At 35.1% G+C, this 12,647-nt stretch overlaps 1 protein-coding gene across 1 annotated transcript in view; it reads left to right on the forward strand.

Moving 5' to 3' along the window:
* The window catches only part of CCDC141 (coiled-coil domain containing 141), a 97,766-nt gene that overhangs the window by 45,240 nt on the left and 39,879 nt on the right, over window positions 1-12,647 (forward strand). Inside the window, exon 7 of the mRNA XM_010569294.1 lies at window positions 5,131-5,325. Coding sequence (XP_010567596.1) covers window positions 5,131-5,325 — 195 coding nt within the window. The remainder of the gene's footprint in view (window positions 1-5,130; window positions 5,326-12,647) is intronic.

Genomic DNA, 12,647 nt, shown 5'->3' on the forward strand with positions numbered 1-12,647 from the left:
AAAAAAAAGTTGTGTTGTTTTCCCCCCCCCCCCCCCCCCCCTCCAGGCTTGTGCTGGGTATTTCTGAAGGCAGGAAAAGTTCAAGACTTTTACTTAAAGCCACAATAATTTTACTTCATCAGTTTTAACACTCTTGAAAAATACCTGATTAATCAAGGAACCTAGAAAGAGCTCATTTTCCCTGCTAAATGGAATAGTGAAAGCAAGTGTTTAAAAGACTTACTACTGTGAGGAAAAGTAAGAATAGTGACATGAGCTAAGGAGACACATTGCAATGTGTCTTTAATAGGTCAGAGGCATTCACAAGCATTTCTTGACAAATTGAAAAGTCAAGGTAATAGTAGGCTTTCTGTTCCTTTCAGGGAAAATGAGTAACAAATATTTTAGTGTTAACTAACAGATTGTTACGAATTTAACATGTAGAAGGCTGAAGGACAGGAAAAACTGACAAAGATTTTTCCACTGAGTTTGTATGTTCTGTTGATGGAAAGTATAGGCTTTTTATGTGTAGAAACATTTCCTTATAAATAGAAAGCTGAAAATGAAATTGTCGTTAGCTATTTTACATAAAATTCCACCAAGTTTGACTAATGATAAAATAGGATAGGAAATGAGTCTAACTACATTTAATACCTTCAGAGAGTGTGCAAGGTTGTAATGTTCATAGAAAATTTTAAACTATAAATTATTCTAATAAATTGGTTTTTTGAGCTTGTGTCAAAGGTTAGAGAAACTTGCCTCAGTATAAATGAGGCAGAGTTTAACCTCTGCTTTAAGATCACCTAAAAGCTGTTGTTGGCCACCTTGTACCAAACAGATTTATGCATGTTGTTACAGTGAAATCCTCTTATAGGAAATCATTTCACTGCAAGTTGAGTCATTTTCTTGTAATTAGCCTTGCCTGCTGTAATTATAATTTACACATTGCAATACACTGAAACAATTCAGAACTTTTTTGGTTTTCTGTATCTGCTTCTAAGCTAACTATAGACAATTTTGTTTCCTGTTACATTAAAATAAGCAATTTTCGTTCTTGCATAAAATATTATTTTTAATTATTATACAAATAGCCTATAATAACAAAATGAGGATGAATGCATTCAACTGCACTTTCTTCGCCTTTTTTTTCGGTTGATTACTATTGGTCCTAGTTAAAAGCTCCCAACTGCAGTGTTGTTTTCTATTCTCATTAACGTCTATATGTTTAAATGTAAGTGAAATTTTGATTAGAATCTGACCATGGAATGCATTTGGTACCAGTCATTCCAGCTGCAAATATTGGAAGATGGTGACATGGTGGTGTTCATACAAATTGTTAGGGGTCCACACCTTATTCATAAATAGGAGAATTAAGCTTTGTGTATGGAGAGACCCCCTTACATTTTTTCCCAAGATTTCATTCAGGTAAAAAGGAACAAATACAGCACAGCAGACTGTAATTTTCCTCAAAATACTCATTCTTGCTGAATATTACTTAGGACAGAGACAAAGACAGGATTTTATGAAAGGGGAATTGTCATTAAATAATACAGTGCAGGCTTTCATTTAATTAAAAGTATAGGCTCAAGATTATTGCATCCAGATCTCAGAGGTGTTCATTAATTTGAAAGAAAAATAAAGCAAAAAAAAAAAAAATTGGGAAGATTTTGCTATAGTTGTTTATCAGTAATAGACAAAATGAAAAAAAAATTGGGGAAGAAAATTGCTTTTATTGTGCCCCAGATTAACCTTTTCTTATTTTGCTAGGAAGCTGAAAGTGTTCAGTTCAGGTCCTCAAGAAATACTTACATGGGGGGTTTTTTTGAGTGTTTTCTTGGGAAGTGATGCAATTTAATTGCAGGATATTCTAAATCAGCAGTATTTTTTACAAGCATACAAGGAAATAACAGTGGGCAGCATTTGGCCTTCAGGTGCTTGTTTGTGGAAGAGCTGAGCTTGAAAAATCTGAGAAGGCTTTTCATAAGGGTTCCTTTATGGAAGGAAAGAAGGGTTAGCATGAGTGAGACAAGTTTGCATCTTTGTAGGCGTACAGTGCAGGTATATTGAAGGATAACCAGAACACAGTTCTTGATGGAATTCTGGAATTCTGATACATCTTTCTTTTTCAAAATGAAACGAAGCTAAATCCGTTGAGAGATGTGGAATTAGTTTTCTTACCATACCACTTAGAATCTGGTTGAAATATTTTAACACAATTAAATTATTTTATGCTGTCTCTTGGGTTGGTTTTTTTTGTTTGGTTGTTTTTTTTTTTAAATTATTATTATTTTATTTTATTGGTAATACTATAATAGAAGTTAAAAGCAAAAGTAGATTTAACATGAAAAAGCTAAGTAAGGCATTAATGCAGATCTTTCAATTTTTACAGCTGCTTAGCTCTTCCATGGCAGAAAGGTGAAGAGTATTCACCACAGTGGAAAAATTAGTTACAAACTCAGCAGGATTGCCATAATTTTCCTTTTCCTGTTCATCAGATTTTCAGGATGAAGGAATATGTTGCATTGTACAGAAATAGGATAATGATCAAATAAGTGTGTAATCTGAGACATTTCTACTACTTCAGTGAAGGTTTTAGCAGTCCTTTTATGTTTATTAGCATGAAGTCTTTTTTAAAATTTTTCTCCTCAAAAAGCTTACTTAATACCTAAATAAGCTTTAATGTCCTTTTAAATTGGTTTTAATTTAGTGAACATTTGCTTGTTAAAATCTTGTTTAGATTCTCATTTATCCTATAAAATATGTATCCTTTTTTTCCTCAGCTTTGCTAAAATATTTGTCTCTGTTTATAACCTGCAGCAGTTAGTACCACAGACTAATTAACGCAGAAAGGTTCATCACTTAATATATCTTGGTAACTGGTTTTTTGAGAGAGATTAAAGGTATTTTTATATAATTCATGATTTTGAGACTATTGCATTGCTATGTATCAACACCACACCAGGCATCACATTCCTTATTCCCATGGGTTTGTTCATATTTTAAAATTACTTTTGTTACCCACGCCAATACTCTGTTCCAGCTTTAGTTCATGTGCTGTGAAGCTGCAGAAATGAATTCAAAGTTCAAGGCAAGAACATACAGGCATGGTCTGAATGCGTATGTTTTCTATTTGAGGTGTATTTTTCACTGACCTGTGAGTAATGCTAGATCTTTTTCCTGAATTGTTCAAGTTAATCTAGAATGCAGAAAGGAAATTAGTCCTTTCCATTGGAATTGCCATGTACTATTTAAGGTTGGCTATGTTGGGCAATGGGTGTGTTGGGAACTGTAGGGTGTCTCTCACTTGTTAGTCACTGGTCCAGATCTAGTCCATACCAATAGGGAGGGAGAGAGAACTGTATCTGGTGGAGAAGTCTATGTAAAATAAGTTGCTGAACTTTTTGAACATGTGTGTTTATCATACCACTTCTTGTCACAACAATGGGCAATGTCAGAAAACTGAACTACATAGAACAAAATAGCTCTACTCCTGCTTACTGTACTTCAAAGAAGGATGAAGCAGCATGGTGGGACACTGTGAGGGAATTAGAATTGCTGCTGTTTGTGAAAGATCTGTGAATAACCAGATTACTTCTTTTGGGAAAACTTCCAGAACAGCATCTTTCACTAGCAATAATTTCACTAAAAAGAAACAACAAATATGAGGCTAATGTTCTTTAAGCAAGCTGAAAATAAAGGAACCTACCCTGTAATCTTATTGTACCACGTGCATGCTTTGGAGTGTTTTAATGAAAAAACTTGTCTATTTTAAAATATTTTTCTGTCTGCTTTACCAGCCATTTGATACAAATCTGTGAAAAGAAATGCTAAATGAATTTCAAAAAGGTTCTTCTCTTATTTAATTCATTACCAGAAAAAGTGGAGGAAATACACTAGCTAAGGCATGGGAAATTGCAGTATAGTATCAGATGCTCCTTTTGTTTTGAACAGCATAATAAGGCACCAATTTTAAGTGTTGACAAGCACAGCAGGGATAAAGTACACTGTGTAACAGTTTTACTGTTTTATAGTTTTCTCTATAAAAACACAGCAAAAAATGAAGAAGCGACTAAACACCAAAGCAGTAGTTGCATGACAGGAAGAGATGAAATGGTGTTTTTCCCTTGACTCTCTTAAAGCTATTTTCCATTTGGGATATCCATTCTGATATGCCTTTCAATACCCCTTTATAACCTAAAGAAGATAGTGGGACTGAATACTGTAATAGCATTTATCACAGGTAAAAAAATGTAGGGAAAAGGCTTTATTCATGACGGTTTAATCCCTAAATTTGATCTATAATTTGGGTCAGTACACTAGAAGCACAAGTCAGTTCAGCATGAATAGTTGAAAAAAGAAATAGGAGTAAAATAGACAATCAGTTCTGATTACCTAAATATGCTTCCAAGTGGTATGATGTAGACAGAATATCTATATGCAAACTTGAACTGATTCATTTGAATCCATTTTAAAGCACTTTAGTTTTAAAGTACCTAGCTCAGTTAAGTGTCAGTAATGTTTCTGACTCTGTGGCTTGGAATTCTGAAGTATGATCTTCCTTTTAAAAACATCTCTTCTACCTGTCACTTCCACTAGGAACATTCATGGTCAGATAAGGCAGAGACATGCTTTGAACAGACTTGTGTTTTTGGGCAGGAAATCAGGGAAAATGAAGAGAGTCAAGGATGATAGCACACCTCACTGTAAGGGAGAGTCGTTTGATTTAATTGATTACCAAACAGCTCTCAGCAGAAATTGTCTCACTGGAAGCAGCTATTATCTAGGCAATGTTTTAATTTGTCCTTCATTAAACAGTTGGGCTTAAAGGGCTGTTTGTCGTGGGAGTGTGGTCTTACGAAGTAGAAGTTTCTTGTCTTTATGTTACCTAGACCATTTTTCCCAGCAGACACTCTAGTAACTGCTACTTCCACCTGTGCAACCGTGTCAAAGAATGTAGAATGCCACCACTTAAAACTCTGTCACTAAAACCATAATTTGCTGAGAACTCCCTCCTGGTAGAAATATTGTTTTAAATGGTGATAACTTTCAGGCCTATAAATGTGATACATATTTTCCAGTATTTATGTTATTATTGTGCAGGTATATTACTTTTCTATGTGTAGTTGATTAAAATGGAATTTTTCCTGTTAGGAATGGAATTCTACTGTGGAACAATTGGAAGCTGAAGCACTTAAGATCTTGCTTTCAGAGGACTATACAGAAAAAGACCATCTAAAGCTTTCAAATCAGAAAATCTGTCTGTTGCGAGAAGAAGTGTGCTTCCACATGGAAGAAAGGAAAGCCCTGCTACAAGAGGCCAATGACTTTTTTCATACTGCTGGCAAGGTTGGTAAGAAGCCAAGTCTCTAATAATAACCTGATAACACAACTGTCAGTGTGCTCTTGAAGACTGATGTATGTGGGATTATGCAAACAGAGTTTGCTAAACAATTTGAAATGGAAAATTACAAATCTGATTACCCTTTAATATGACTTTTTTCCTCAAACTTCTGTCCAAAATGGCAAATGCATTTTGAAAAAACATTTTTTTAAAAAAAGTATATTGAGAAGAGCACTCAGTTTCCAATATAAGGTATTTGGGAAATATTATCTGCCGAAAATTGGACTTCAACATCATGGACCCTGTCATGATGGCATAATGCTATATGAAGATACAGGAGCTGCTCTAAAATACCTGAACTGTTATAGTCTAGTGTGGATACCAGAAACGATGTCTGTACTTGCAGTGGTCTCCACAGGGGCTAATTAATAATCCAACATAAGAAAAATCAAGGACAGCATACAATTCCTTATACTGGGCACGTCATATATCACACAGTCTGGACATGATATAACGCCAAAGTGTCCAGTTGAAAAAGCATGTAACTCCCTTAGTCACAGCACAAATGATGAATTAAGGCCCATACCTATACTGAGGTCAGCAAGATAATGTGTAGGCAATCATTTCCATCACTGATGTGCTCACGTGGAGAAGCAGTGATTCAGATTCCAGAATTAGATTGTTGCATCTGTCACAGGAGAAGGCTAAGAGGGGCCTACCTGTCTACTGAATTCTATACATTGCTTGTTTTGTGTGGGTTGTGTTTAGGTACAAGCAGCCTTGACTAGTATGTCTGTTTAATTTTCTGTCTCTTCCTAAACTTATGTGATGAAAATGAGTAAATCACTGATGACCAAAAAAAGGAATATTTTAAAACTAAATATTTTTTTCAAACATCAGGTCCAGTAATAACTACTTGTATGAAAATGATTTGAATAAATTTGGTCATTAATTTTTGTTACATCATACTTATAATACCATTTTTCTCTATAATATAAGCTTTTTATCATACTTGAATACTTTAATATACTTTCAAGAGTTCTGTTCATCGCTTCTTTTCTTCTTTTTTTCATTGACTAATGTGAGCACGTAAAGAATATTCTTGTAGAATTTGACTTCAAATCCCTATCCCAAAACAAAAATATCAGATTTTTTTTCTTCAGTCATCTTCTGAAGTTGTTTTAGACTAGCCATCATGTAGTTGTATGTGGGTTAGATTACTTTTGATATTCTTGCTGGCTCAGGGCCTAAGATCTTAAAATTCTTTTTCAAATGCTATGATATTACTGAGTAGCACTTAAGCACAGTTAAAAACATCATGAATTTTAAATTAAACTGATTCAATAGGGAATTTTAATAGGTCTTCAGTAAACAAATGTTGTAAAACTTATTGTTCAAGTAAAGAAAAAAGACTGACACCCCCCCCCCCAAAGAATGGAAAAAAATTGCTATATGGGAGTACAATACAGTCAAGGAAATGCATGTAGAAAGAGTAAAATAATAATGGAATAATAGGTATAATACAAATGACTTGAGATTCAACCACCTTCTATCAAATAGCATTAAAATGGTGAAAGTGTGCACTTATGTGGAAACAAAATAAATTTTCAGGAATCCATTGTCTATTCTTTGCTGTAAAATGCTCCCAGTTAAATCTAAAATATTTATAGGCTGGTTAGTGAAAGTGTATTCACTTGTGTTGCTCTTGAGACTTCCTCTTTTGAGAGACTAGATTGAATTTGGAATTAGTCTTTCGAAAAATTAAATGATCCTCTGAACAGTTGTTCTTGGTATAAACAAAATGGTTATAATCCAGTTTGTAGTGGATGTTTGCCCATATAATAAAAATCAAACCCCTGTTTCAATGCTAATTTGGCAGTAACCTGTACTGTCTTCTAGAAAACTCATTGGACAGGTGAAAAATAAGTTGAGTAAGAAGATTTTTCCCCTCTTAAGTAGTGGTGCTGTAAAATCTTGAAAACTGCTGATTTCCCCCCAGATTGTTAGAATGTTGAGGTGCGAAGAGGATGGCACAGTTAATTTAAAAGTTTTCAACCCCAAATCAGGGTTGGGCAAACTCATGGGGATAGCCAATAGAAGAGTTGATTAATAAAGAACTGAGGGAGCTTAATATTATTAGTTCACATCTATTGATATGTATCAGGTTAACAATAGGTTTTTATGAGAAGACCAAATAAGGATCAATAAAGGTGGAAATAGTGTTATAACAGACTTCTGTAAGGTTTTATTACTGCTATTTCATGTGTTGATGGTGAAAGTGAATAACACAAAATCCGCAAGCCGCTTTAAGCTGATTCAGAGCCAAACCTGTTTTAAGCCTTAAAATAGGAAAACAAGTAGGGATTTTTATCAACAGATGAGCTTCCAGTGGAGTATCGTGGAATGATTGCTGGTATTTTTCTGCTTATAATATTTGTAATTTATGTAAGAGTAGTAGGTAATGAAGACAGGCAATCTATAAACACCTACATGGGCAAGGAAATTTTAATAGCATATGATTTTTCCACCCAGCAGACAACAAAATCCACAGACGGATGTCAAACTTTGCCAAATTCCAACTAGTAAGAGAGCATATTTTTTAAACAGTAAAAAAATGAGCTATTGGAACAATTTACCACTGTTGTATTATATTTTACATAACTGCAAACTGGATGATATTCTTTAGTTAAAGCAAGAAGTAATTTAGTAATTTGTTTGGCTTACCATATAAGTAAGTTCTGTTATTACATTCTAGTATTAATACACAATATTTCGTTAAAAGAAATTTATTTGAGTTAGAGCAGAAAGATTAAGCAAAGAACCCTCTATCTCATCAGTCCTAGATGTCACTAGAGAACTTATTCAAGCCTTTTCCAGGTGTGTGCTATCAGATCAGAGAGTTACCTTTCAAAAAATGGGTTCTCAATTTTCTTGCCTTGATTTGGGGCACAGAACTTTTGAAACATTAGGTCTTTAGCCAGTGGTGCTGACCAACTGCCTGTTACACTGAAGTTAAAGAAAACAAAGGTTTGTGTGCTTTTTGGAAATACTAAGTGCTTAGACTCTGCTATCTGAAGGTGTCCCGTTAAGTCTTTGATAGTTTTGAAAATAAGGTGCTACATCTGAAAATTTTCCACTGAAAAGTAGGACCTCAACAATAAATACCAAACTTAAAATGTGAAATCTCTCTGTTTCCATTTTACAAGAAGGCTGTTCTTCAAGGGCACATACATCAAGTAGTATTAGTAATGCAAACTTTTTCCCAAAACCTTTTAGTTAAAAGACTAGTTAGAAAAGTTTATATTTTAAGGTGTCCAAAGACCAAATGGTCTTTTTGTATTTTTTATGCATATTTTTTGCAGATCGTTTACAGAAGCTTTGAAAACAGATCATTTTCAAGGATAGCTCCAACAACAATCTTCATAGCTCTATTAAATGTGTTGAAAAAACAACCTAACCTTAAGACTTTGTCTGCACTAATTTTTGTTTTGAGCACCAGGTGGGGCTGTAATCACATTTGTCTTTAACCTGTACCACGTTCCTTCGGTATTTTTATACAACATGTAAACAGTACTCCGTGGTGAAATTATTTACAGAACCTCGAAGTGAGGTAGACCTTTTGCTCCAATAAATCTGATCTTTCTTGATTGCATTTATAAGGAGGAATCTGAGACGGGCTAATGGAAACAGTGTTAAAACTGTTGCTGATAGTCAACCCCTTCTAGTTTGGACAAGGGGCTACTCAAGTATAGGTCTATTGCTTTGATAGCAAAGGTAGCATCTTTTCAGAATACAGGGCTGCGCTTTGTGGAAGTACCTGCTGAAGAAAGCACTAGCTCAGGTGTGTCTCCATAGCATGCCATAACACCTGTTATGTGTAAGAGTGAACAAAACACTATAGTTACTGTAGTTCAGAAAGGAGACATTTTCAGTTGTTCTCAGGGTATACCTGAACCTGTGGACTCTCTTACATATTTAAAGGGCAAATAAGCAAAATAAAGCATTAGTTGTTTTGAAGTAACTCGAAGAGAACTCCTTTTAGATCTTGTGTATCTCATTGTCGTTTTAAATTTTAATGAATTCAAGAAAATAAAACCACAGAAGAAACCACAAGAAAATAAAACCAATGCACTTGCATTGTGTTTATTCTCTTAGGTTCTGGTGTACATTTGGCTGCATTCTGTTGTATATTTTGCTCCGTTAAGCGGTATTTTTCTGCATGTTTGCAAGCTGCTTGGCTCTTCTGTGATCGTGTATGTTCCTTGCTAAGCTTTCCTTTAAGTATCTATCCATTTCTATGTCTATGTAGTTGCCTTCAGTTTGACTTTCTGCAGGGGGATCTGTGTGTAGCAATCCTCTGAGAATACTTGGGAAATGATATGTGGAAGAATCTGAGATTGCTTTGGTATGGCAAAAGCTTGAAAACATCACTTGGATATTTTTAAGTAAATAAATAAGGCTTTTACTGAGTTTAGTAAGTTTGCAGATTTGTGTTTTAGTTAGCTGTGGAGCATCTTGTACTTTGGTGCATAAGTTACTTCAAAAATCACCTTTTGATTTTGAACTCCAGAACACACATACTTTCTTCTAACTACTGTAGATGCTGGGTTTTTTTTCCTCCTATATGCCATTGCAAAATAAAAAATCATTCAAGATAGTATAGATAGAAAATAGCTTTAAAATGAACATACAGGAGGGACTTAGAAGTGATGCATTCTCTGCATGGAGCTGTGGGGATTCACACCTCTGCATGATCCAGTGAAACTTATTTTGCTTATCCTTCCAGTCTCTCTTTTTCCTTGTTAATGGATTTTTCAGGTTTGTATATGTTGTTAGTCAGTGATTTTGTGAGGATAACATTGAGCATTCGTAAAAATAAATACATACATACATAGAGGTCCATATTGCTGAGTAGAAGCCTTGCTGAAAAATCCTTTACTTTCTTTTGATCTTAATACTTAGTAAAGCATAAGGAACTACAGAGAAAAAAATGAAACAAAGAACGTTGAAAGCAAGACAACTCTATGGAGCCAGGTGACAATAGAGAAGCAGAGGATGTACAGAGGGATTATATCCTTTATTTCCTTGAAAAGATCTCAAAACTATGGCAAGTGGATGAGGAAGACAGACTCAACTAAAATAAAACTAAAGCAAAATCAAAAAATTAAAGTGGGGGAAAAAAAAAGAACCGCAACAAAAGTCACCATTCATATGCTGTACGTGCACAACCACAAAACCAAGCAGACTAGGAAAACCGCATTGCATGATTTTTGTTCCTTTTTAAAAAAATTACTTAAAATGGATCCCAATCATGAGGAATGGTCAAGGTAACCATTAACAAGGAAATTTAGAAAGAAATATTAAGATCCTTTTTGAATGACATTTGGATTTATTACAAAGTGGTTTTTTAATAAATGTCCAAAGTGGCTCAGGAAAGAGGGATATTATTTCTGCTCATAGGACCTATGCCCGTGTTATCTTCAGCACATTGGTGTTCATTTTAATTACAGCTTGTAAGGTTTTGCTAGCATAACTATTGTTTTTCCCTACTAATCTTCCATGCTGAAATGAAAAAACCCGTCATTAGTGTTAAGCATGTAGATCATTAATTATAACTCTCCTGCATCTGCAACTTGTGAATATATGTTGCGAAGTATTTTTGTGTTATCAGCCTGATAGATCAAATGATACAATTTCTAAAACCATATTATTTAATTTACGCTCTTGTACTACAGTTGCATGTAGACATGATGCTTTCCTCGTATTCTGTTGTCTATGCCATAATATGCTTATGCCATTAAAAATATTGGAGATATACACATATTCCAATTCTTGAAAAGAGTCTGAGATAGAAGTAAAAGGCTGGCTTTGTCTAGATTGTTTAACGTTGATTTGGTTGAGCTCTTGAAAGTTTAAATTTAAGGCCTGATACTGCTATTCTGAGCGGAATAGGAAGGGTATAGAACTGCCAATGACTGTAGCAGCTGCTATGGAAAAAGTCAATGCAGACAGTAACTTGCTGTAACCAGGCTTCCTATGTACAACTGAAATTGAACATGAGGGAACATAAATCTTTGCTCGTGGTAGCATCCTTAATTGATCGAGGTAGCAACAGCACTGAAAATGCAGGCAATGTAACCCAATAAAGTTGCCTGTCATCCTTGAGGGTGCAGACTGATGAACATACAAGGCACTCAGATATGTTTAGGAAGAGAGCTGCAGAGAACACCTGATTTTTTTAATATTTTGGGGTTTTTTTCCCCATCCTCTTTCTCTTCTAAATAGCTTCTTGTCCAGTTGCTGTTCTGCTTATGTTGCTCTTTGATAAATGTAACAATGGCAGTAATATATACCTTTCTGGTTTATTAATTTTAAATTTCCCTATTGCCTTTTAGCAAGACTCAAAACATGTTCTTACATTTTCTGCTTACCTAGTTAAGTATGCTAACTAGTAATACTTATAATAAGTCTGGCTTAGTCGTTAACTCATTCTGAAATGGTTATAAATCCATAATCATTCTTGAACACTTTATAACTTTCCTATGACTCTTTAATTTAATATTCCTAAGTATGATTCTGAAGACTGGAATTCATTATACAGCACCTATCTGTCATGGTTTAACCCAGCAGGGAGCTAAACACCACACAACTGCTGGCTTACTCCCCCCTGCCAGTAGGATGGGGGAGAGAATGGGGGAGGGTGAAGGGGAGTAAAATTTGTGGGTTGAGGTAAAGGCAGTTTAATAGGACAGAAAAGGAAGGGAAAATAATAATAATAATAGTAATAATAAAAAGCATTAGAATATACAAAACCAGTGATGCGCAATGCCATTGCTCACCACCCACCAACCAATGCCCAGCGAGTTTCCAAACAGCGGTCCCTGGCCAGCTTTCCCCCTAGTTTATATACTGAGCATGATGACATATGCATGGAATATCCCTTTGGCCAGTTGGGGTCAGCTGTCCTGGCTGTGTCTGATCCCTGCTTCTCATGCCCCCCAGCTCACTTGGTGGTGAGGTGGTGTGAAAGTCCTTGACTTAGTGTAAACACTGCTTAGCAACAACTAAAACACCAGTGTGTTATCAACATTATGCTCACCCTAAATCCAAAACACAGCACTATACTGGCTACTAGGAAAGACATTAACTCTATCTCAGCTGAAACCAGGACACTATGACACAAAATAAATAAACTTCACTTAGTTCCTGAGTTCATGTGAATGGCCTCTATTTACAGAAAACATCTTTGAGATTTACATAGGTCTGTCAATCTATGAGTTTCTCGAAGATGATTGTAATTCCTGTCTTGATCTGAAGTTTATGGCCT

The sequence above is a fragment of the Haliaeetus leucocephalus genome, unplaced genomic scaffold, assembly GCF_000737465.1.
Source record: "Haliaeetus leucocephalus isolate CR32 unplaced genomic scaffold, Haliaeetus_leucocephalus-4.0 Scaffold1, whole genome shotgun sequence".
Classification (NCBI taxonomy): domain Eukaryota; kingdom Metazoa; phylum Chordata; class Aves; order Accipitriformes; family Accipitridae; genus Haliaeetus; species Haliaeetus leucocephalus.